Consider the following 25,581-nt stretch of genomic DNA (forward strand, 5'->3'; position numbering starts at 1 on the left):
ATATTTGCTGTGAACCGCCCTGATCTATGGAAGGGCGGTATAAAAATAATAAATTTATTTATTTATTTATTTATTAGACTGTACACAAAATTCTAAAACCAGCCATAAAACCACCTTGATCATGGACTTCAATATTTAGACATTCACTGCCCTCTGAACTACATGAAGACATTCACACAGTGCAACTACCAAGTAAAATACCATTTTGGTGAGTACAATACATTTTGGAATGGCTGCATTTCAAACTAGGGAGTACCTGCTGTGCAAGGCCTTCTCTGCTCTCTGTGGAACTCAGAAGAACTCTGCGGTTGGCCAAGGCCTCTTCGTAAGGCACTGAATCAGGACACGGCTGGAGCCAAAAGACACATAACTTCTGTGAGTCAGATTACAGATGGAAAGACTTAAGTTCTCCCTCCCCAGCATTCCCCCTTCCTAGCAAAAGTCTTCTTTTGATGGTTTACAGGCCTTTAGTGGTACAGGTCTGTGGCTGGTGTGTTAATGAGAAAGAAAAAACAAAGCAGCACAACTGCTGCATAGTCCAAAGAGGCTTCAACAGCTTTGGGTAAAAACAGAAAGGGAAGGCTTTGTGCATTCCATAAGTAGACTAGGCCTCAAAGTAATGAACGAAAACTGCCATGTGTAATTCCAATTATGGATTTTTCCTCCCAGCTGGAAAACAACCATTTTCTCATATGGTATGAAGAAACCAAGGGTTTTGAAAAATGTTGGGGACAAAGGCTAGGACAGTTTAAAGTCATTACAGTTCAGCACAAGGTTGACAGGGTAACAAGAAGTTTAAATGGGTGTCACTAAAAGTCAAAGGCAGGCATATGATTCTCAAACAAAGAGAAGAAGTCTACCTTTTAGCCACTTCTAGCTACTGACTAAGAACCCTAAATCAAGTGAACTAGTAATCCAGAATTGCTTCTATGGCTAGTACTCTCTCAGATTTAAATCTTCTGTGACACATGCTTGTCTAATTTGTTTAGAGTAACAAGAGCTTGAACTTCCCACAAGAATGCATATGCCAACATACCACACACCATCAGTAGACTCATATGGTTTAGCTTCAACTGGACAAGAGCATTGCAGAAAATTGTGGGAAAAGATTCTATTTGAATGGTCCTTCCTAAAAAAGATTCCTTCAAAAAACTGACACTCTAGCCTTCCCCTCACCCCCATCTGCCACCATGCTGCAAGATAAGGTATTCTGGTCTTACATGAAATGATGTTCCCTAAGATTAATTACAATGGGGTTATGTATTTCATTCTGAAAAACAGATTCCCATTGTCCTTCTGTAATTTCCTCTTTACAATCCTCTCGCCGTCTGGCCTTCAGCTTTTGAATCCATTCCCTGCCCTCTAACTGTTTCTGAATCAATATATTCTAAGTCTTTGAAAGAAGCCCTTCTACTGGCTGCAAAATAGTTCAGAATCTTTCAAACTGTGTGTGTCTATGCATGTGGGTCAGATATCTGTTAATGTAATCAATTAATCAACTGCTTTTAAAGATACTTCAAGAAGAAACTGGGGCCAAGTCCCAACCTCAGTCTGACATGTTTTTTCATACAATATTAGGTCTCCATTGTCACACAGTTTGAAATAATAATTGTCCCTTCCCCCCTTTTCTTACTGTAGCTTGACTTTTAGATTGAGAGCCTGCAGGCAGAAACCGTCTTCTTTGTTATTGCTTTTATTGATCTTATTTAATCTACTCAGTTGAAAACCAGAAGAGCAATACCATAAATAAACAAAATCCCCAAAGTCTCACTTTATACAGGGAAGGTTTTAAGAAACAAAAAGAAAATTCAGTGACATGAGGGATCATTTCAACTTTCAATCTGCCACCAGCAGTCCAAAAAACATACCAGCCATCACTCAAACTTTCTAACTGTACATTTCAGCACAGCCTTGAAGACATTACAGCATTTGTTAATTACATTTTTTTTCCTGACAAATGCAATCATTCTTGCAATTTGCCAGCAGAAGGAAATTCTTGGCTTGCTCTACCATACTCTACAGACAACTTTAAACTGTGTGCTAAACACAGGTCTCAACAATGTGGCTGGCATTGGTAGTCAGGCTAAACAGGAGACTGCTAAAATTCCATCTTACCTGGCATCAAAGGGACCCTTAGCACTCCTGAGACCCACAATGATAGTGCAAGCATGTTCCTGTTCTCTCTGAGACTTCTAACTGGGGGACAGGCTTGATTGCATGCCAGGGGGTTGGACTGGATGGCCCTTGTGGTCTCTTCCAACTCTATGATTCCATGTCATGCAAAGGTTCAGAAAGCAGCAGGTCATTTCACTGGTTTCTGTACCTCTCCCAAGATTCTGCACAAAATATAAAGCAGAAATAGGCAACTATGGTTCTTCAAATTGTTTGATTGGATCTCCCATAAGCCTGCATTGCCTATATTGTGTCTAGGGCTGATGGGGATTATAAACTACAGGTACATCTTTGGGATCACAACTGTTCACTTATTATTTAGAAACCACCTTTTTCTGGGTGAAGCATTGGGGGTCTTGCCAGATTTTTTTTTTTAAAAGTTCTTTAGCAGCTGACCTGTATACTCCTTGGTGTAGACACTCCTATGCTATAACACAGCCATAGGCCCCACCACTACAATAAACCTGGAAGATCCAAGATAGGAACTGGAGTCATGAAGAAAATACTTATGATGACAACATGCAGCCCCCTTCTTTTGCTGGTACAAGTTAAATTAAGAAGGCAATAAGCTTGCATAGATAATTACAAACTGTTCTAAATGCATTATTAACACCCTTTCAAATATACTGTTCTCACAAACAATGCTCTTCCCTCAAGCAGAGGGATTCTCCTATCTAGCTATTTCCATCCAACCCAAGATTGACGATCTCAAATTCCTTCCAGTTTCTCCCCATCCTTTCAGGGGCTAGCTAACTGCTGAAAGGATGTTACTACTCTCATCTATCATATCGTGCCCTGTAAATCTTACTTGCAGCTCCATCCCAAGCCAAGTAGACAACTCAGGCGCAAAAGAGAACAGAACAAAACTGTTTGAACTGTTTCATCTGCAAGAAAGAACCTCTTCAGGCAAGGTAAGGATAAAAACCTAAAAGATTTTTGAGTTACTACCCTCTAGTTATTTGTAAATGAACAAGCACAAACCTTCTTCAGCAGTTTCATGTAGGTAGCTGCTTTTTTCTTGTATTGAAGCATGCACTCAGCTGAGACAGGACTGATAAACTCCATTCCTCCCTTAGGCCCATAGCTCAGTGATGCAGTGAAGCAGTCTAAATTATTGCTGAAGAATGAAGCAACCTAGATAAATAAAGACAAGCATGTAAAGTGCCAGGCTGGTTCAGGTACAGCTCCAAATCACAGTTCAATATTGTGACAGCAGAGAGCCTTTTATTCACATGTTCACTGCTCCCCCAAAACATGTTTTTCTTCAGCTTTAGATAGAAAGAGCAACTTGCCATGTCATCCAAACATAGACAAGTGTAATTAATCTTAGAGTTGAAGCGATCCAATTTTGTATTACAATTTATGAAACTGATTTTTTGCAGTAACCATTGTTAAGATCAAACATAATTAGGATTCAGACAAGAAAGTGGAGTATGGTTAATGAAAATTGAAACTTCTGATCTTATTATGAATATGGCAAAGTAGGAGATGGGAGATGGGGATTGGGCACATGAACTAAGGTTCATCAAGCTTCAGTCTTATAGCATTAAATTATAGTTTAACATAGGTGTGGGAATCTTGCAACTCTCCAAATGTGGTAGAACCACAACTCCCAGCAATTCTAGTCAGTATTGTCATTGGCGAGGAATGTTGGAAGCTGCAGTTTAACCACATCTGAAGGACCACATAAGTCCTGCTCCTGCTTTAGTTCTATGCTCAAATGCAGCTACTGTGACTAAAATGGCACTGCTGTAAATAATCCCTGTCGGTTTCTGCAAACAAATAATATGCCAAAGTTTGGGAGGCTTCATCCAGTCTTATATACAGTTATAGCATGCCTGCAAAATACACGGGCTTGCCATATGAGGACTCAAGGTCACGCAGATGGCAAATCCCCTAGAATGAATGGGGTGTGCTCTGCACAGCACGCAGGAGCACGCTCCATTCATACAAACAGGACTTGAGATCCCACGTTTTTTCCCTTACACGGTGGGTGGTGGTAGTGGTCCGGAATGGATCCCCCGCATATGGTAAGGGCGGACTGTACCTTCAAACTAATGAGGGGAGGAAATGGAATTAGGGCAATTCTTATAGATCGGGATTTGAGATCAGGATTTGTCCTGGGACCTGGACCTGAACAATTCCAGAGGGTGAGTCAGTGTCCCTCCAACCACACCCAGATACTACTTCCCTTCTGCCCCATCCTCAGACATCATCTGGGCCAACATGGGCTTTCAGTCTAGACTGAGAAAGACATTCGCTGCTGAGTGGGCGAAGGAGCTCAACTTGGCACATAGAGAAATGTTTTTTCTTAGGTACCAGCCAAGACATGTATAGGCTTAGCTTGCCGTTTACTGTCTCAATCAGGACAGTAAACAAAAGGTCTAGGACTCAACTTGAAGCATCTCCTCTAAGCACTGAGAAAGAGAGTGTGTTCCACCCCTATGCCGTCCCCACTTGGCATATGTGAACAGAGGAGCAAAGCAGATTCAATCACAACATTGAGAAGCACTCCATGGCTGAGTCCAAAGTTGATTTTGCTCAATCCACTAATTTCTTTCAAGCCAGAATTCACTGGCTCTTCTATCCTCTGCCTTCTGAAGGGGTGAATGCTTTGGGAAGGGGTTTCACCCAAGGTCTTGTAAGCTTGCTCTGAAAATCAAATTTGGCCTGTGAAACACCAATTCTTTATCCTGGGTTAGAAAGTAACAAGAACTTCATCTGACACATTTGTCTTACTTTCCATGTTCAACATTCACACACACACTCTAGGAATCCACTCATCTGAGCCAGATCTGCCTCCTAGTTGTCAGTCCCAAAAAGGTAAAGAGGGCCAAGTATTTAGAATAGTGACCATGATCCTATAGGAATAAGGGGCTCACGTACCTCCTGTGACACAAGTGGCTAGAATTTATGAAACCTTCCAGAAGGAGGCATCCACTACCTCTTGGCATTAGTGTAAGTTGAGACAAGTGGCAATTCGCCCATTTGTTGCCATCAGCTGCTACCAAGTTTCATTCAGCCATCACTACCACCCTCACCTCCTCACCACACTTCACAGGCAGCACTTGTACAATCACTCCTCTTTTCACAATGCTGACTGGGAATGTGAGTGAAGCAACAATGGCAGCAAGAAGAGGCCTTGCATTGGGGGGCTGTTGGGCATGGGGTAGAATGCCTACCTCCCAGGAACCAGTGGGAAGTACCCTAGATATTGGATTGTGGCCAGTGGGTATAGCTGTGGGACTTGCCGAGAGTCCACTTGGAGTGGGGAGTACAGTGGAGTGTGCCACTCCTCTCCTCGTCTCACTAGTTGTGAAGCAGAACCCTATTGTTCCTCCGAAGTCTTACATGCTTTATTTCTCCCTAGACTTGCCATCATTTCAGCTCCTCAAAACAAAGGACCAAGTCTTCTCTACACAGCCTCTGCCAATTATTATTGAATCATAGCATCAATGTAGAAAAAATGCCTGCCTAATTTATTTCTACCCACAGCTGCAGAATTGCATACCATTTGGTTTTACCGTATGTTAAGAAAAACAAAATAATAACTACCCCCCTCCCAAAAAAAAGAGAGAGAAACACTTCTAATCATGCTTGTAGAACTTTTGCACAAAATCCATCTGGCAGCACAGTCCTATACATGATTACTGAACAAATAAGCAAGGAGAGGCAAACTGCAGCCCACCCCATGTTTTGAGCTGCAAGTTCCATGACCTACAGCCAGCCAGATCACCTGTCAAGGTTTGCAGGAGTTGTTGTCCAAAACATCTGGAAAGCACAAGGCTGTCCACCTGCGGTGTATAGGAAGACCACACATGCTAGTTTTAGCTTCACAACATTGATTCAGGGTTTCACCGAGTAAAAAGAGACGTTACCTTGCCTGCTCCATTTGTTAACGCTACAACGGAGGATAAGATGCAGTCATTGGTGGTGATGAGCTTCTGGGTGGCTGTGGGGAGCTCATGCTCCAAGGCAGCTTTCTGGCTATAATGCCTATATATATCTAAAGAGAGGAAGCAACTTGGGTCAGCTGTGCACAAAGCCCTGCCACAATCCTATTCATGAATCTTGGATCCATTTCCCCCAAGTCTGAAATACCCCTAGAAGCCAAGATGATCAAATTGAGGCTGTTGTACTTTGGCCATGTCCTCCCTAATTGAGTCGGTAGAGGGTAGTAGAAAGAGAAGACCAAATGTCAGATGACTAAACTCAACTAGGGAGGTAATGGACATGTATCTGTAAGACTTAAATAGAACAGTGGAAGACAGAGGGTCTTGGAGATGTCTTATTAACAGGGTCACCATGGTGTTTATCAGACGAGCTCTTAAAGAGGTACTATTCCAGTGTGACTCCTCTAGCTGCCTCCTGTTGCATGCTGGGATTGGCAGTTTTAAGGAGGGGTATTTAGAATTCTCAGGCAGAGAAGTTCAGCTCCTTAAAACTGCCAATCCCAGCATGCAACAGGAGGCTGCTAGAGGAGTCACACTGGAATAGTAGCTCTTTAAGAGCATAGTGTGATAAACATCCATGACTCAAGGTCAACTCGTGGGCAATTAACAACAAGAAGTGGCTTACCCTCAGGGGAAGTTTGCATAGGAGTTCAATATAATCACTGTATTACTATTATTATTATTATTATTATTATTATTATTATTAACCTTTATTTATAAAGCGCTGTAAATTTACACAGCGCTGTACATACAATCTTTTTAATTGGACGGTTCCCTGCCCTCAGGCTTACAATCTAAAAAGACATGACACAAAAGAGAAGGGATGGGGGCCAGCAGTTGTTCTCTACCTCTGAGGCCTGGATCAGGGGAGATGGACTGGAGGGAGGGCTTGGGTTCTTAATTGATGGTTAATCATCTATATTGAGACCCAGCATGGTTTTTTTTGTTTGTTTGTTTGTTTTGTTTTTGTTTTTTTTGTTTTTTATACCGTCCTTCCATTGATCAGAGAAGGACTTCCAGGAGGCCACCACCAGTCTAGTCTTTCTAGATTGTAAAAGTTTTTTCTCGGAGAATCGGAGTGTACGGGAAGGACTGTATGGGAGGAGGCGTTCCTTCAAGTAGACTGGACCCAGGCCATGTAGGGCTTTATAGGTGATAACCAACACCTTGTACTGTGCCCAGAAGCTAATAGGCAGCCAATGTAGTGATTTTAAAATAGCTGTAATATGGTCGAACTTGGATTCTAAGGTGACCAGTCTGGCTGCCATGTTTTGTATCAATTGGAGCTTCTGGACGTGGCACAAAGGTTGCCCCATGTAGAGCACATTGAAGTAATCAAGATGAGAGGTTACTAGAGCATGTACAACCGTTTCTAGGTCCTGCTGCTCCAGGTAGGGGCGCAACTGGCGTATCAACCGAAGCTGATAACAGGTACTCCTGGATGTTGCATCAATCTGAGAAGACAGTTGAAGCGATGAATCCAGGAGCACCCCCAAGCTGCGGATGCAGTCTTTCAGGAGAAGTGTGACCCCATCTAGAACTGGCAAACTTATCTCCATACCCGGATTGGGGTTACCTATCACAAGTACCTCCGTTTTATTTGGATTCAGCTTAAGTCTATTTTCCCTCATCCACTCCATTACCGACCTCAGGCAATCATTCAGGGGGGAGATGCCCTCCTTGGTCACTGAAACAGTCTAAGACATAGAGAAATAGATTTGGGTGTCATCAGCGTACTGATAACACCCCGCTCCATGTCACCGGATGATCTCACCCAGTGGCTTCATGTAAATGTTAAACAGCATGAGGGACAGAATGGCGCCCTGAGGGACACCAGATGTCAGCTCTCTCATAGAGGAGCAGCTGTCCCCAAGCATAACCATCTGGAATCTGCCTGAGAGGTAGGAACGTAGGCACTGCAGAGCAGAGCCAGTGATTCCCAACTCTCTCAGGCATTCCAGAAGGATACCATGGTCTATGGTACTGAAGGCCACTGAAATGTCCACCAGGGCCACACTTCCCCTGTCGATGCACAGACAGAGATTATTGACCAAGGCAAGCAGGGCAGTCTCCACTCCCTATCCCAACCTGAAGCCAGTTTGAAATGGATCAAGATAATCGGTGTCATCTAAGACTGCTTGGAGCTAGTTTGCAACCGCCCTCTCAATCACCTTACCCAAAAAGAGAAGAAGAGATACTGGCCAATAATTGTCCAGGGGATCAAGGGAAGGTTTCTTTGGAATGGGTTTCACCACTGCTAATTTCAAACTTGATGGAAAACAACCTTCCCTGAGGGAGGCATTGATTATAGTTGTAGCAACTTCAAGGTTGCTTCACCTCCCTGGATGGCCAGGTAAGATGGCCAGGGATCAAGAGGGTAGGTGGTCTTTTTTACCTTACCAAGCAGCTTGTCTACGTCATCAGTATTCATAGACTGAAACTGATCCAAGATAACCTCATTAACGGAGTCACTAGACACCTCTCTTGTTGACTCTGTACTAATGCCAGCATTTAAGTCGGCCCTTATCTGAGAGATTTTATCTGCAAAGTAGTCGTTAAAGGCATCACAGCAGGCTCTCGTAGATTGAAAAAGAGGATTCAAGGTGGAAGGAGTTTGAGTCAACTTCTTAACCACCTTGAAAAGCTCTGCTGGACGGGACTTGGCAGGTGCAATACATGCAGAGTAGAAGGACTTCTTCACTGCAGCTATTGCCACTCGATAGGCTTTTTAAAAAGTCCTATAATGTGTCTTGTCAGATAAATGTCGAGTCTGCCAAGAAAACCCTGCGATAGTTCTGCCTATTACATTACATCCATTCTACATTTTACAGGGGCCCTTCCTTTATGCAGGGGCTCTGTTTCAGATTCCCCCGCATAAGGGGAATTCCACATATGATCATGCCCCATTGAAATCAATGGGGCACGTGTGCCATGGGCACATGCACCAAATGTTGTATTGACTCACGGCTTCAATATAAGCTTGAAGCCGCATATAGTGCTCCCATGTATGGTAAAGGCGCACTGTACATTCTTTAGCACACTAATGCTCCACTCAGAAAACTTTAGTTAGTGTGTGGTTTAAAAGTTCATTAACAACCTAAATAAAATAACTATTCCTCCTCAGATTCTGGAGAGTCAGAGCAAAAAATATTGGTGGATTGTTCTAAATTAAGGTGGTTTGAGATGAACAAGAAAAGAGATTGGTGATTTAAACCACCGATTTAAACCAGGGATGAGAATTCTGAAATCCTTCAGATATTGTTTGATTGTACTCTGCTCTGAATTATACACCTCCCATTTCTCACCACTGGCTGACATGGACTGTTGGGATTTACAGTCCAAATTCAGATTTAATACCTTACTGATCCTTAGTATACTTCCTAAACAATGGTTTAAATCTGACCATTATGGCAATTTACTGCTACACAGGGTATTATTTCCATAGTTTTCATTCTTTCAGCCAGGCTCTGTCACAAACTACACCTTTGGCATGCTCTTTTTTTTCCCCATTCAAACAAAATGTCTTTAAGATATTCCAATATAGGAATTTTTCCTATGATTAGCAGCAATGACAGTATGTGAACTACAGGAGCACATAATTTGCAGATGGGACAATTGTCTTTGATACTTTCTGATATTATCCTTCCCATTTTATTCTAACTTGGTGCTTCCCTACCTTCACAGAAACAAAAAGTAACAAAGTTAAATAAATGTTTGCACTACCAAACATAAACACAGTATTTTCCCCTAATAAAATAAACCATCCTAGCATGCATAGTAACTATCATACATGATTTTGATTTATCTGGCAAGGGCGTTTAATCACTCTGGAACCTTTGATTTTGGACACACATATGCTATAGTTTGGTTTTGCTTTAGCTGGCATTCTCAATTTCTATCTTCATAGGCATTAAACAACTTCCTTTAACTCACAATATGTGGCAGAGCCACTGATTATGTTTACACATTAAAGTGGTCCCTCCAGATTCACGGGGATACATTCCAGGGGCCCCCATAGATCCAAAATTTCGCAAATATTCAAGTCCCATTGTCCTCAATGGCATCATTGGGGACAATGCAACTTGACTATTTGTAAAATTCCCTCCCTCCCTCCCTCCCCGGTGCTGGGGACTTTAATCGGAGTCTTGGCCACCAGGGCTTGTAATCGGCCCTGTCAGCATCAGGACTCTTTCCCAGCAGCGCTCAAGGCCTGGCATGCACATGCCCCTCCCCCTCCACCACAGCCAATGGACGTGCAAAATATAAATTCTCATCCATCTCACCAAAAATTACTGATTGATCTAGTTAGTTAATTTGGAAAGCTGTATATCCTTCAGTCAGTCTCACCTTGCAGGACATCATGAAATCCATGAAGAATTGAAGCAATGTATGTGAACACTGAGCTGAAGTTTGTTCGAAGTAGTCGGTCTGGTTTTGTGCCTAGAAGTTTTTACAAGGAACAAAAATTCAAAATCCAACAACAGACTTTAAGAAAAGAAGAAACATGAAATTTGTCAAACACTGGACAAACAAAAACTATAGATCTGACTATTAAAACAGTGTGGTTAATGGGTTTTCAGAAATATGCAACCTGTAGTTTTCCAGATTCTGCATTTACAATACCAGGAAGAAATGGGATGATATCATATCAATGGCAATTCTAAAGTGATGTTCATAAAAGATTCAAACTTTCAGTTTTTTGATGAGAGGGTAATATAAACATTAATATCTGCCATCAAACTATGATGTATTCCAAGAAATATAATTTGTAACTGAACCCTACTTCTAGCCACAAACCACTGTTCTATTATACGATGTGCTTATAACTTTTATTTTTACTGCACGGACAGGAATGAGGTATCTACTCAACGATTTTTAAAGGAAAATGATTTTTACATTAGAAAAGTTCCATATCTGGAAAGACCCATATACAGTGAGTGGGCTCTTGCTATCCGCTGCAGTTTGGTTCCAGAACCCCCCGTGGATACCAAAATCTGTGGATGCTCAAGTCCCATTAAATACAATGACATAGTAAAATGATGTTCCTTACATAAAATGGCAAAAATCAAGGTTTGCCATTTGGAATTTACACTTTTTTTCAGAATTTTCAAGCCATGGACATTTGAATCCATGGATAATGAAACCATGGATATGAAGAATCGATTGTAATTTGCACAACTGAAGAACTGGCCATTTCTGCACAGATCAAGTTATAAAACACTTGCTCAGAACTTATACTAGGACTTGAGTCCTTGCCTACAGGGATGCCTAAGGACTGGCAACAGCAGGATAATTGACTGCTGTATAACTGAATGGGACAGAATGGGATGCTATAGCATAGTCTTGTTGGAGTGGAGTGATACTGGAGTGCATGCCAGTGGGAATAATCCTGTACTTGTGACTTCATGTGGACATCATCACTAACACAGTTTCCAACTGGTAAGTTGTAGTTGCATTTCCAGAGGGTGTGTGTTGTTTTTATGCAGCACTTGGATTTTCAATGAGTGCATTCCTCTCACCCGATCCCTATGCTGAACAAATATTGGCTAGGGCAAGCATTCATCCATATCTCCAGTCCCCACTATAATGCAAATATAATGTAGCTCTGTTGGTCGCCCCTAATTAAATGTTCTTCATACTATATTATTATTTATATATGGCTTTAAGCCTATTTTATATCATATTAGGCTTTCCAACCACAATATATAAATGCATATGTGAATGTATATATTTATACTAGTTCTGATTAATGGTTTTTGAAAAAGACCACTAAACCTGTTCATTTCCAGACAACTCATCTTAAACATACAGCCATGGCAGGAAGGCTGATGTTTAATTTGTAAAGGAACACTCATTGTCCATACCATGCAATTTGGGCTGTACTCAAGTATTTTCTGGGGCTAAAAGCAAAAAGTTCTCAAAGTTTTCAGAGTTCTCACTGAATCATCACAGAGTGCTTATCAGCCATATCCTTCCTGTTCTTTCTTGGAACTTTTACTGTGAGTTTGGAGAGCTTTTATGTACAAAGCAGAAATGAAACTGCTTTAGACAGCAAAATAATAAAATTAACTGCAATTTGGGGGAAAGGTTTTTTTATAAAATATATACTGTAATACAAAACAGACATTTGGGAGAACATTCAGATTATAGGATCAGTTTCAGACTAATTCTATTGTAAACAGAACTAGAAAATCTTTGTTGGTTCAAACTTTTCACAGAGTATCAATTTCAATCCCTTCTAATTTCAGGAGAGGCAGTACCACACAAACAACGATGCTGATCTACAAATCCCTTGGAGAGGAACCTGGAAAAATTTCTGGAAACCTTTCTGGATTACAACTCCCAATGGTTATGCTGACTAGAGAATTCTGGGAGCTGCAGACCAACTAAATAGGTTTTCCAAGCTTTTTACTATGAAGACAGGAACTTTGCTCAAACTAAGGCTGCCCAGTGGACTGTGAATATTGACTGGCAATGGGTCTCAAGTCTGAGGCAGGATTCTTTTTCAGCCTGACTTGGAGACAGCAGTGATTGAACCTGGGACCTTATAGCAATAGCAAGTACATTTCTATACTGCTTGTCAATGCAATTTACAATGTGTAAGCTAATTACCCCCAACAAGCTGGGTACTCATTTTAGTGACTTCGGAAGGTTGCCAGGCTGAGTCGATCCTGAGTCCCTGGCTGGTATTGAACTCACAATCTTGTGGTTTGTGAGTGAGTTGCTGCAGTACAGGCATTTAACCACTGCGCCACCAGGGCTCCTTCAGCTTGCAAGGAAGGCACTATACCTCTGAGCTATGATCCTTCACTTCCTAAGCCCTGAATTTTCTTGTGCAGTGAGAAGAAACAGCAGCAATGTAGGTATATAGCTCAATCTTTATCTTCTGTTGTTGTTGTTGTTGTTGTTGTTGTTATTATGCTTTATTTATATAGTCCTGTAGATTTCTGCCCTGCAAATTGCCCTCCACCCCCCCACCGAATTCATGCATCATGCTGAAATCAGAACTGCTAGCGCCAACAACAAAAACTTACTGGGTAAGGCAAGAAGACTAATGTATGTGTGCAGCTTCTCAAAGACCGTCGTCAGCTTTTTCATGTCACTTTGGAGCTCCATGTTCCTGGCTCTTAATGCAGCTGTGCAAAGAGAAGATTCACACTCTTCTTCCAAACTAGGAACATATGAATTTATGTTTTTAAAAGTGAGTATTGTGGTGGTGATTGTGGTTTGCTTTTTTTAAAGAGACATGACTTTCTCAGAAAAATCTGAAACAGTAATACGTATCACTTTTATGGGGAATTATTTGAGACTATTTTGTACTGTTTTGTATTTGTTTATTAAATAATTTGCAGCTCCTAAATTCCTTCCTTGTGAATGAGCAGCCAGGAGCATCACCACCACCACCAGGCAGAAGCAGCTGGCTGGCTGGTTCCCCAGAGATCTTCTATATAGTAATCATGCCCCTTAAATAAAATAAAATGGTGCAGTATTTGTGGGCTGCAGAGAGACATGACTGGAGAGAGCAACCTGGATTTCAGGCTACCCATCAGTGCACAGACCACTACTGCTGTCAAGGCCACCAGTTTCTGGTGCCACTTGCAGCCTCCCAGCCTGTCTCCCACTTCCTTCTTTTGCTGCCACCCCCACCCCAGTCATTGGAAAGTTCACTCTACTTTTTAAGCATTTTTTTAAAAAAGCAGGTTTTTGAAATCTCCTCTCCCCAGCCACATCACATCTCTCATATCTCTCTGCAGCTTGCAAATAATACACCATTTTATTATGTAAGGGATCTGATAACTATACAGGAGATCTCCAGGGAGCCCTCCAGTCACCCGTTTCTGCATTTGATGCAGTGGCAGCAGATGAAGCTATAGCATTCCTGGTCATTCATTCAGGTCTACCTCCAGCTTTGTGTACCACATCGGCCTCGCAAATATACATAGTACACTAATTGTGTTGTAGTTTTAAATTTTGTGGCATTTTGGATAAGGGAGCCTCAACCTGCACTCTTTTTAGCCGGGGGAAGAATATAGCGGAGGGACATAATGGAAGAAACAGAAAAAAGCTGCATCCATTTGCCGGGTCATTCAGGAATGCTTCTAGAAGGAACTAATTTTATCAATTTGGCTGCAAATTTACAAAGCAATCTAAATAAACATTGTTTTGATCAACAGCTGTAGGATCTATTCAATTTATTTGGAAGATTTGTTAACCAAAACTGCAGTCTAAATCATCACAGGAGGCAAATCCTTATTTGACAAGGCAAAAGTCCTGTATAAATTGAATTTAAGGTTAGTTATATTCAGGTGTAACTACAATACGTAAATTGAAAGAAAACACTAAAAGTTTCCTTTTAACCATGAGTGTCAGATTTCAGTTGTTAAGCTCCGTCACTTACTTTAATATTTAAAAAGGCAATGTATGGCTTTAGTACTTGTAAAATTTTTGTTGTTGTTAACAATAGTCAAAACAATGCTGCCTGTTTACCCAGATTCCTCTTTGCCATTTTATGAACTTTACAAGGAGGAGTTTTGAATGCTATATATTATCCTGCCCTATCCAATCCCTTGCAGATGTGTTGATTACAACTCCCACCATCCCCCACTAAACTGGCTAAGGATGGTGGGATGCTGTGGGCCAACCCACCTAGTGTGTGTTAGATTGGGGGGGAAATAACATACATCAATGTGAACACTTTGTGGCAGAAAGGTGATGAACACATTGTATAAATAACGTAATACGCAAGTTAACGAAGTAAAAATTCCTGACAGTCCTACTTCTCTTAACTCTTCCACCAAGATGCTCAGTTTCCAACAAATTCCCAATGAAATCATGAAAGAAGAAAAGCCATTAAAAATCCCCAAACCTATAAAACTTGTTGCAAAAATGAGCTCCCAATATTTGTTTCAAATAGCTCTCGAGTCTGGCTTTTAAAATATTCATCTTAATGCATGCTAAAAGATTATGATGAGATATGGATAGGGGAACCAATGCCCTCTCGGGTATATAATGATACGTGTTATAGTTAATTTGTTGAACCCTAGCCTACAAATTTAAAGTCCACGACCATAAGGAAATTCTTGAAGAACAAGAGTCTCCTTTCACGATAACTCTCCAATTCCTAACACAAATGATAAGCTGCACAGTGAACTACAGTTCAAAATGAATTACAGTTCAAAAATGAAAAATAAAATACCTTTTCAACTGATACGGAAGAATCTTCCTGAGAAAACAGACATAAGATGTTAAGTGGTCAGAAAAGGATTTCAGTTTCACAGATGTTTCCTTTGGAGAAAAGAAAAGAATAGAAATCACGTTTTTTATATATAAATATATATAGTACCAACCTGTTTAGAAACACAAAGTCTGGCAACAGGATAATGGTATTACCAGCACAGTAACTGTGTCCTCTGTGATGTTCTCAAACAACTGCAGCATTCCTTCCTCTAGAGGGCGAACGTAGGATGCATTTTCATGAAGGTACTGGGAGAACTGAATGCAGAGAAACCTGTCAATTCCAGCAGAAACCTCTTGCAAACTCAGTCACACTTGTCTTGAAGAGCCACATAGTGTCCCTCATTAAAATGAATTCTGGCACTGCTTCCATGCTGCCATTTTGGGGGAGGGGATTATTTTATAATATGAAGAACAGAGGGTTGAAGGGAGAAACAGCCAGAAAACGAACACTTTGAGACGTTGAAATAAAGCCCCACACAACCAATTTGGCTACGAGATGTAGGATCTGGAGGCATGGTGAGAAATTCTGCAATGTTTCTGGGGCCTCTGGGCTATTTCCTAAAACAGAAAATGAACAGGGCTTCTGTTCATTTTCTGTTGTTAAAAAGAGCTTTTCCTGGGTCAAAAATGGCCGTCCCTTCCTATACATGGTGAATATGCTCTCATGTCCTCCATTTTTTTAGCCTTGGGGGCCACAAAAACAGTCTTGTGGGCCACATGTAGCCCATTGTTCTAAATATGTTGTTCATTGCCTAGAGTCCCTATTTTGGGAGAAAAGAGAGATACAAGTAAATAAACAATAATAATGGACTGTACTTTGCCCACCGCTGCCATAATGAGACTACCAATGGCTAAGATTTCAGCACTGTAAAAGGCTTTTACCTGTACTTTCCATGTTCAACAGTTCCCTGGGCATTTTACAGTTAAAAATATAAATATGAAAACCACACAAGGAAGAATATATACAGTGTTAAAGAAAAGGGACAGAAAAACTCAGCAGATAAGATTCAAATAGGCTTGCCTGGACAACACTGCCCCCACTTGCTTAAAAAAGGCTGAAAGATGAAAAGGCCTAGGAAAACAAAAGATCTCTATGCAGTGCTAACTCCAAACAAGTGTCCTTGGGAAGAACTTTCCAAAGACAGGGGCCACCACTGAAAAGGTTCTCTTTCCAGTTGCCCGCTGTGCCGTCTGTTCTGCAACTCAATATTAACTATTCTGGCTGCTAAATGGTTTTCCAACCATTTTAGGAAGAGGCTGCTCCCATCAACTGCTAACTGATATTTCAACTGGAGATGTCAGCCTTGAACACAGAATCTTCAGTAGACAGAACAGCAGTAATGTTATTCTGATATAGGAAGGAAAAAAAGTGTTTGGAAGGTTTAATTCAACATTATAAAATGTTAGCTTGGAAACATTACATCACCTGCCATTCTGACAATTGTAGTCCCAATTTCTGAGTTCTGAATACAAAGGATTTTCAAAGCAAATATAGGCCCAGTACAAACGAGCCAAAAGCAGCTTGGCGGCGCTGATTCTAGGGTTTGGGAGCGTGCAGCAACCACACACCCTCGAACCCTAGTACATATGGGCACTGCCATTTTGGCGCGCCCGCATTTAGACAGTGCACGTATCAATGACGTCTTGTGTGATGCATCCAAATGGTGTGGCACACAAGACATGTTACCGTGATGCTCCAAGGCGCAAATGGCGCCTTGGCGTCTTCATGGGAAGGAGCTCCCTTTCAGAGCACCTTTTGGCACCAGATCATTGTCGTGGCCATGTGGTTGCCACGGCAACGACCCAGAGAAGAAAGGGGCAGCCTCTGGCCACCCCTTTTCTTCTAATTTGTATCTGCTAGAGAGACCCATAGTACACAGTTTGTCTTTAACATAAACGCTTAAAGTTCATTCGAGCTCACTTTACCTTCTGATTTAATGGTGATATAGTGTCTGTGGCAGAATCAACAGGGAAAATCTGAACCCGCTGTTCTGTGTATGTGTGGAAATTCAGGAGAGCTGTTACCAAATCTTGAACGAAGGATAGCGCTTGGCCAGCAAGGTCACGCAGCTTCAACTGCAGGGTACAAAGAGCAACAATGGGGCTCACTGTTACTTTGATGGAGTGTAATCTGGTTTATTAGAAGCCTTTCATAACATTGTTCCTAACTGATCAAACAGAAAGAAGATTACCAAGGAGATCCCTCTGCTGTAAAGGTTTTTCAGCTGGGAAAGCAGCAGAATAAAAAACACATTTCAGTTTGAATGTTTTGCACAAATTTTTCAGCATCAAATCCAAAAGGTACTGGTGGCGAGCATAAAACCTGATAAATCTCACATGTTTCTTTCAGGCAGGCATCATGTTAACACTTTAACTGGTTAGAAAACCACATATCCATTGTGCAAGACGACAGCAGCTCAAGCAACTTCCTTCCCTCCCCACTTCACTCTATAAAAACTGTTCAGAGGATTAGGTAGCCTCCTGAATAATATGAGGCTACACACTGTGGGATTAATATAAGGGGAGGAGACTGCCCTAAAATCAGGCAAAGGTATCTTGCACTAGATGTGGTTTCAAATTGTCCTACCTCATGGCTTTTCTCCATCCTGCAAACATTTCCAAATCCCATTTTTAATACAACGAAGTAGGATACCAACACCAGCATTATTTATTTATTTACATATAGTGCAAATACTATTAATCAGATTCTACAACCATACTCACTAGAAACACAGTTAAGAGAGAACCAATGATGAACTTGCTATGATGAACTTGTCCAGTCTAATAATAATAATAATAATAATAATAATAGGATTTATGTCAGTCAAAAGTTCCATTTATTGTTTAGGTTAAGCTCTGGTTTTTTACTCACCTGCCGTCGTCTATTGTGTAATGGCACATTCAAAGCATTATGGTGGCTGGACCCTACAATGTAATTTGGCAGTTTTATTCAAAATATTCAATCATAATATTACTACAAATATTTTTCCCTTCTGATCCCACTTCTTTCATATTAATCCACTGAAGAAGAGAAAAACAAAGAGGGCTCTCTATACTTATTGTGAGCCCTTAAGAGAAGGCGGGCTAAAAAGTCAAAGAAATTATAAGGCACAGAGACGTGTTTGTACAATGAAAGGTGGCCACTTTAAATACAAACATCTGGGATTCAGTAAGAACTTTTTGAAGACTGCAAGCAGTTCATGCATGTAATTCCTACCAACAACTCAACAGCTTGTTATTGTTAAAACTCATATCCTGCCTGCCTGCCTCCTTAACAGGTAGGGCAGGAATATTGCTATACTGCAGCTAGAAGACCTGTAGCTAAGAGACAGCCATTTGCTTAAGGTCAGGAACTGAGGTTATGGCTGCATCCACACTGCAGAAATAATGCAGTTTGATACCACATTAACTGCCATGGCTCAATGCTATGGAATTCTGGGAATTGTAGTTCTGAGACATTTAGCCTTCTCCGCCAGAGTGCTGGTGACTCACAAAACTACAAATCCCAGGATTCCACAGCATTGAGCCATAGCAGTTAAAGTGGTGTCAAACTGCATTATTTCTGCAGTGAGGGTGCGACCTTTGACAGAGCTAAACTGGGAACTAAACTGGGGACTTCCTGCTTCACAGCCATGTCTTGTAGCCAATTGACTATGCTATTTTTTTTACAGTATGCTGGTGGATATCTTTATAAGCAATGCAATTGAAACTCTTAGATTAATGGTATGTATGATTTTGTTAAGCAAGTCCAACTTCAGCAGTTACAGAGATGTAATATCTGCCACTTGCAAGCATATGCTACATTTGTGCCCTAGAGACTCAAGCACTAATGCACTTAAAATCCAAATGCAGTAAAAATCCAAACCTAATAGGGTAAATCTAAATTCAGCTTAATACCTGTCATTAAAAGTCAGTTTAGAAGAAGTCGATTTAGATTTGGTTTTGTTTTGTTTAATTTCTTAAACAAATGTTAAACAAATATGAGGAATATTTCAGGGCAAAGCAAAAGGGTTATTGATTTCTGGTGTCTGAGATTTCTTGCTCTCTTTCACTCCCAATCTACTTTTACTTCTGCCCCATGCTTTTTTGTTTTTAGTCCATAGGCCTAAGGGTAGAAATTTTTAATTCACCTGTGTAAGCCACTTAGGGAGCCTGCCAGTTGAAAAGTGGGGTGCAATTGGTGAGCATTTCTTTAGTCTTTTCTTTTCATCAGTTTGTTCACCATCTTTTTGAAACCTTCTTAATGAAGGTGTTTAACTGTATATTAAAACTGATTTCTTTTGCTTTAATTTTTTTAAAGTATACTCTTTATTCTCTTTCCCGGAATAGAACCAGGCCACGTAAAGATCCCCCCCACAGACATATATAAGTGAAGATTCTGCCCACCGTTATTCTATTATTGTACTATTGTTTTTAGATTTTATTGTCTGTAATTTTAATGAATAGAATTGTTTAATCCTTTTTTAAGGGTGGGCAGAAATTGTATATATTGTTTTATTTTTTTAAAGGTTGTACATAGCTTTGATTGTGGTAACAAAAAGCAGGATATAAATAGGGATTATTTATTTATTATTATTTTATTTAACAACATGGTTGTAAGGATATAGGGAGGCTATCAAAAGTAGCAACCCTTTTGTAAAGATACCCATCCCTGTAATTTATGCTGGAGTACAATTTAACCTAATTTAGTACAATTATGATGAGTATTTCCACACTTCCACATCATATGCTATAGACAAATCATCCGCATAATCATGTCAACACATTGAGTAAGATGTACTGTAAATTGTTGAGGGTGGGATAAATTAGCAATTCAATATAGTGTTGCCATTTCCAATGGAAGCCCTGTGTTCTTTATAAAGTATCAATTCACGAACCCATTGAATATCAGAATAGAAAACTCTCAGCACTTCCAGTTCCTATATTTTGTGTTCTTGACAAATGGAAAAATCCATCCAAGCAATACTTACTTGTGTCATTGAAAGGTACTTTTTCTCTAATGATGTGCAAAGATTCATCCAATCTGCTGCTCAAGTCAGTATGAAGATGCTTTAGCTGCTGCTGGCTGGGTGACAAAATAAAACAAAAGCATTAGGTATTAATTTAAAGAACGGTCATGGTACCGGAGAGGACAAGAGGAACTGTTGTCTATACTAGCAATATTTAATTAGTAGAGTGATGTTGATTCAAAATACAAACAGAATTTCTACCCAACATTTCGCGACTGATCAGTGCTCTTCAGCAGTTAGAACAGAGGTGGGCAATTTGGACATTACTGGAATGCAACTCCCTTCACCCTGCATCACTCTGAACTAGGGCTGAGCTGCAATCCAGCAACATTTGGAGGGCCACATTAGATCATTCTAAAACTTTTAAAGTAGGATGGAATCACAGCTGAAATAAGCAGCAAAATTTAGCATTTTTATATTACCTATAATATACCTTATATTATACTGAATCAAAATTATCTTTAAAATGATTTAGCAGTTGTGCATTTTTCCAACAAAATAACATTTCACTCTTATCTTAACTATTATTACAAATGATTTTAATCCATTCCTGTAAATTAGTCAAGAATCCACGCTCATTATCTGAACTCTAGAACTACAGCTCAAGGGCCAAATTCAATTTCAAAGAGGTTCCCTGCCATCACATTCCAATGGTCAAGGTGGGGGAAGGATGGAAACAAATATTTTAGCTTAACGGTCTTACTGCCAGTAACTAATCTTTCAGAATGTGAAGGAAAAAGTATATAGAAATTATTGCATCCAATTTGATAAGCTGGGGAATCCAAGAATCCAGAAAGGGTGGATTTGCCCCAGGCCCTGACATCTGTTACTCCACACTATTATGTTCCCAAAATAATGGCCCACCTACCAATGGCCCATCTATCAGATTCGGCAGCAGACTTGAAGATCTGATATATATCATGATGTCACTATTCTGGAAACAAAAAACAAGCCATCACGGTGCCAAGCCCAATTCGCACAAAGCCATTATGAAAAAAAAACCTGTATAAGCATCATGGTGATTCAGGGTCAGTAAGAGTTCTGTGTCATCCATGCATACATATAGTGCACACATAGCTTTTAACACCTAGGTACACACAATATGCTGTCATGGACACACCATATATGAAAAAAACCTGAATACTACTTAATTGAATTCTGCATCTGTCTTTTTGAAATGTACATGCACTTATGAGGTATCCTAATGTTTTGTTGTGGCTCACAATAAAACAAGCTATTTCTGAGTCTAAATAGCAACAAGTAGTTATTTTTCTTTTGTACAAAAATATTGTCCAAGCACACCCTAATAAAATTCAATTTTTAAAAAGCATACCATTCTTCTGTTCGGACACGACAGTCTTTGGCTTCCCGCTCTAGGGTCTGAGATGTGATCTAAAAGTGGGGCAAGAGACAGATGAGAAATGCTATCAACAACCATAAGCACAATTAATTCAATGCCAAGATCACTTGTGTTTTAGCCTTTTACTATTTTAAGAATTTATAAACCACAATACTACCAAAAACAGCACTAAAGAAATGCAGGGTGCTGGAAATAATCACCAAAGTAATAGAACAATCACTAGAAAATAAATCACACCAAATTAAAAGAACTTAAAAAACAGTTGGAACAAGCAAATACCCTGCAATGAGTGAATGAATGAGAAAAGAATTTTTTTTAAATCAGTCAACAAAAAGGCCCACCAGGATTGCATTGTTATCATTCCCTCAGCTTAATAAACTATGACCTGTGGCCTTACATGCAATTACTTCACACTTCTCTACATGTGAGTGAATAAAAAAGCCAGGAAGTGTTCAGCTAACTACACTTCCTATTATGTCCAAATCAGAAAACTAGAATTCAGGATATACAAACAAGTGTTGACATGATGCCATTATTATGAAAGTTACCTTCATATTCTGATTTGTTCAAAAGCTATCACTACAGCTACCAGGTTTGGATGTAACAGGGAATTATATTTAACTGAAAACTTGTTCCCTTGATCACTCAAAGGAAGAAGTGAAATAAATGGCTGTTTGCAGGGTACACAGGACTCATTCATATCTCGACTAGTTAGAACACAACCACTGTAGGAACCAGATGAGCCACAGCATAGAGAGCAGCATACAACAAGGAATGCCTGGCTTTGATACTTACCTCTAACTTGGCTTTATCATTTTGCAGTTTTTCTATTGTATCCATGTACTTTCGAGTTAGGCCATCCACCACTGCTTGATGCTGGGCAGCCTCCATCTCCAAGAACTCAAGTCTATTCCTCAGCTCAGCTTCCAAGCGCTTGTGCTGCTCATCTGCCTCAAAGAACTACAAAGGAAACATAAGAAATTGTCACCGAAAGTGGGTCGAGAAAGTGCTTCAAAAGAGGACCACACATTAATTACTCCACATCTAGATGGTGTCAGCTAACAGGAATTCCTGGGAATATTTTTTAAAGTAAATAGCAGACAGGCAATATGGCTGTATGTTGTTAGTTAAGCCTTTTCTCTAAATAGGTTTCCTAATTAAGATAATTAATAATGATCATCTACTATTTTTACAGGAAATCATACATATATCAGAATCAGAAGGCTGAACCTGCCATTAGGCAAAGTGTCAAGGGAGAGAGCTGTGCACTCATTTTAGGTGCAATAGAAGATGCTGCCCCATAGTTCTTGTCAACGAAAGATTCACATGCCTATTCAGCTAGCTTTTATACATGAAATAGCTGGGAGCACAGAATGGTTATGAAGATACATGCAACCATGGAAAGAAAGAAAAAAATAATGTTTATTAAATTTAAATGCTGGGCTACTGAAAAAGCTGTCCTTGTTTGTTGTATAAGGAACATAAAAGATCTGTGCCTATCTGTTTATGGGGGGGGGGGGAGATACAAAAAAAAGTCCTTTATGAAACCGGTAGAGGAGCAGTTATCTGTCTCACGGGTTACTAGCCTAGAGGTATGTCGAAAAGACACATGCAAAACTTTTCAGCCAAATTTTACTCCCTGAGGCAAAGAGATTTATTCAGACTGAAGTTAAGACTTGGCAAACCAGTTTGATTAGTGCCTAGCTAAGAGAGAAAAAGTGAGAATGAATAAGCAAAGACATAGAGCTCACAGAGTAAACTTTTGAAACATTAAACATGGAAATATTTTCTTCAGAATGGGAAAAAAAGAGAGGACAGAATGATTGTAAACATGTCTGGCCACACAGAAAGGGTCTGAAATTATAACCACTGCAAAATTACAGCTCTGAGTATATTAAAACCTGGCAAAATAATAATTAAAAAATATTTCTTACCTGCCTCTCCCCAAGATGCAAGGTAGGTAATACACCTCTTTATTGAAAGACAAGCTGAAATACAGTCCTGAACTCTAGTGTTCTCTAACTCTAGAAAGCTCCTGGTTGCCAGCTTTCACCCCCAAGTCAACACTCCACCACCTAGGCCCCTTCTACTGCAGTGAATGGTTGGAGGAAAGGAATCACTGAAGTGGGAACATGCATCCTATTTCCTTAAAAAGACACACTGTGTCAATAGTAAATGACCACTGTAAAAAATCTGAATGCCTTGTAACACATTATGTAGTCCTTTGAAAATTTGGGGCCTGGGTCATCATTTGCACCTTTCTTAATCTTATTACATTCCATCCTACTCCCACAACTGTGTAAACATGCTTTATACCTCAGCATTTATTATCACTCTGTACTGCATCCAAAGAAGTGATGTTAGATCCATAAAAGTTCATGCAAAATTAAAAATCAGTTACAGTAGTTTAAAGATGTTGCAAATTTCTTTTCTTTCTTTCCTCCCCCCTTCCTTAGACCTTTTTATGACTGCTCAAGATAAGCTATACATCCCCCAAAAGAGCTGATGGCAGACAAAGTCAGGGAAAGAAACTGTGTGGATTCCTTCTAGCACCAAGGAGAGAATCGGTGATGCACAACCCTTTTGCCCAGAAGGTGTGCATCTCGTTTTGCAAGGGACTCCACATGCACAACATAGAACCAAAAAAAATTGTCTTTCACATCACAAATGTTCTCAAGTGTCTTGTTCCCGTCAAACATGCTATTCCTTTGCTTCATCTTCTTGATCCACTATGGCAAACAATGTTATCAGTAAAACATAATTATTCCTTTTAGAATTGTCCTTTCAAATGTGTATCCCAGCATCCTCCCCACAATTAGTCAACTTAACTTTACCCATTAAGATTTAATAATGTCCATTCCAAGCTTTCTCATTTTCCTAAGATTCCCATGTTAATTCCATTAGATGTCCTGCATTCACTTTCATGCCACTGAGTTTTCTTCTCCCGTGTGTGTGTGGCATGCATGTGCCACCATTGAGGAGAAGGGGGCAGGATCATCCACAGATGCTCCAATCCGCAGATGGCAAGCCTGCAGATGGAAAGGGCCGATTGTACAGTGGGACTTGGTATCTGCTCGGGTCTGATTCCAGGATCCCCCATTGATACCAAAATCCTTGGATGCTCAAGTCCCATTAAATACAATGATGTAGTGAAATGGTGTCCCTTATATAAAATAGCAAAATCAAGGTTTGCTTTTAAGAATTTATCTATTTTTTGGAATATTTTCAAGCCATGGATGGTTGAATCAGTGGACAAAGAATCCATGGATATGGAGGGCTCATTGTATCACAAGGTACTCTGGAAAAAGACAGTATTGGTCACTAAACTGCTTAAGTGCTTCTCAGAAGTGATACATTTGTACAGAACTAGGTTACCTGTGATCGACCTGAATTCAAAGGCACAAAGCAAGTTATTATGTAACACAATTGTAGTACTGAATCAAATGATGAACTTAAGGGCCCAAAATACGGTCCTTGCTATGTTGTTCTAAAAGTCAAGGAATTAAGTGTCTAACAGCATCATCTATTGAACTACACACCTGAATATGCAACCTCTCATTTTCTTCTATCTTCTTTTGAAGGTCTTCATCAAAGACATTTTTCTGTTCTTGACTCAACTGAGATATGGGTTCACCACTCTTCTAATAAAAAGCAAAAGGGTACTTGTTTATTGAATACTCTTACACACCACTCCATACCAAAGCTCTTGTGCATTTTTACAAGAAAATATTAGTTTCATTTATTTTTCCCATATGGGTGAATTCCCTGTAGTCATTCTTTAAGCAGAGGCTGGATGGCCATCTGTCGGGTATGCTTTGACTGAGATTTCCTGCATGGCAGGAGGTTGGAC

The 25,581-nt window shown here is 40.2% G+C and overlaps 1 protein-coding gene across 4 annotated transcripts in view; it reads right to left on the reverse strand.

Annotated features, from left to right (window-relative positions):
* The window catches only part of PPP1R21 (protein phosphatase 1 regulatory subunit 21), a 63,263-nt gene that overhangs the window by 28,638 nt on the left and 9,044 nt on the right, over positions 1 to 25,581 (reverse strand). For 3 of the 4 annotated variants that reach the window (XR_006103702.1, XM_042465365.1, XM_042465383.1), the window contains exons 4-16: positions 25,271 to 25,372; positions 22,527 to 22,691; positions 21,705 to 21,763; positions 20,333 to 20,427; positions 18,235 to 18,287; positions 17,289 to 17,438; positions 15,516 to 15,617; positions 15,322 to 15,410; positions 13,160 to 13,296; positions 10,473 to 10,565; positions 6,051 to 6,178; positions 3,154 to 3,306; positions 257 to 349 (exon numbers count right to left, since the gene is read on the reverse strand). Coding sequence is in view for 3 of the 4 variants with exons in the window: in XM_042465365.1 (XP_042321299.1) it covers positions 257 to 349; positions 3,154 to 3,306; positions 6,051 to 6,178; positions 10,473 to 10,565; positions 13,160 to 13,296; positions 15,322 to 15,410; positions 15,516 to 15,617; positions 17,289 to 17,438; positions 18,235 to 18,287; positions 20,333 to 20,427; positions 21,705 to 21,763; positions 22,527 to 22,691; positions 25,271 to 25,372 (1,419 nt within the window). In the remaining variant the exon portion in view is untranslated. The remainder of the gene's footprint in view (positions 1 to 256; positions 350 to 3,153; positions 3,307 to 6,050; positions 6,179 to 10,472; positions 10,566 to 13,159; positions 13,297 to 15,321; positions 15,411 to 15,515; positions 15,618 to 17,288; positions 17,439 to 18,234; positions 18,288 to 20,332; positions 20,428 to 21,704; positions 21,764 to 22,526; positions 22,692 to 25,270; positions 25,373 to 25,581) is intronic. The other variant, XM_042465378.1, reaches the window with a different exon arrangement.

Source organism: Sceloporus undulatus, chromosome 1, assembly GCF_019175285.1.
Source record: "Sceloporus undulatus isolate JIND9_A2432 ecotype Alabama chromosome 1, SceUnd_v1.1, whole genome shotgun sequence".
NCBI classification, from domain to species: Eukaryota; Metazoa; Chordata; class Lepidosauria; order Squamata; family Phrynosomatidae; genus Sceloporus; species Sceloporus undulatus.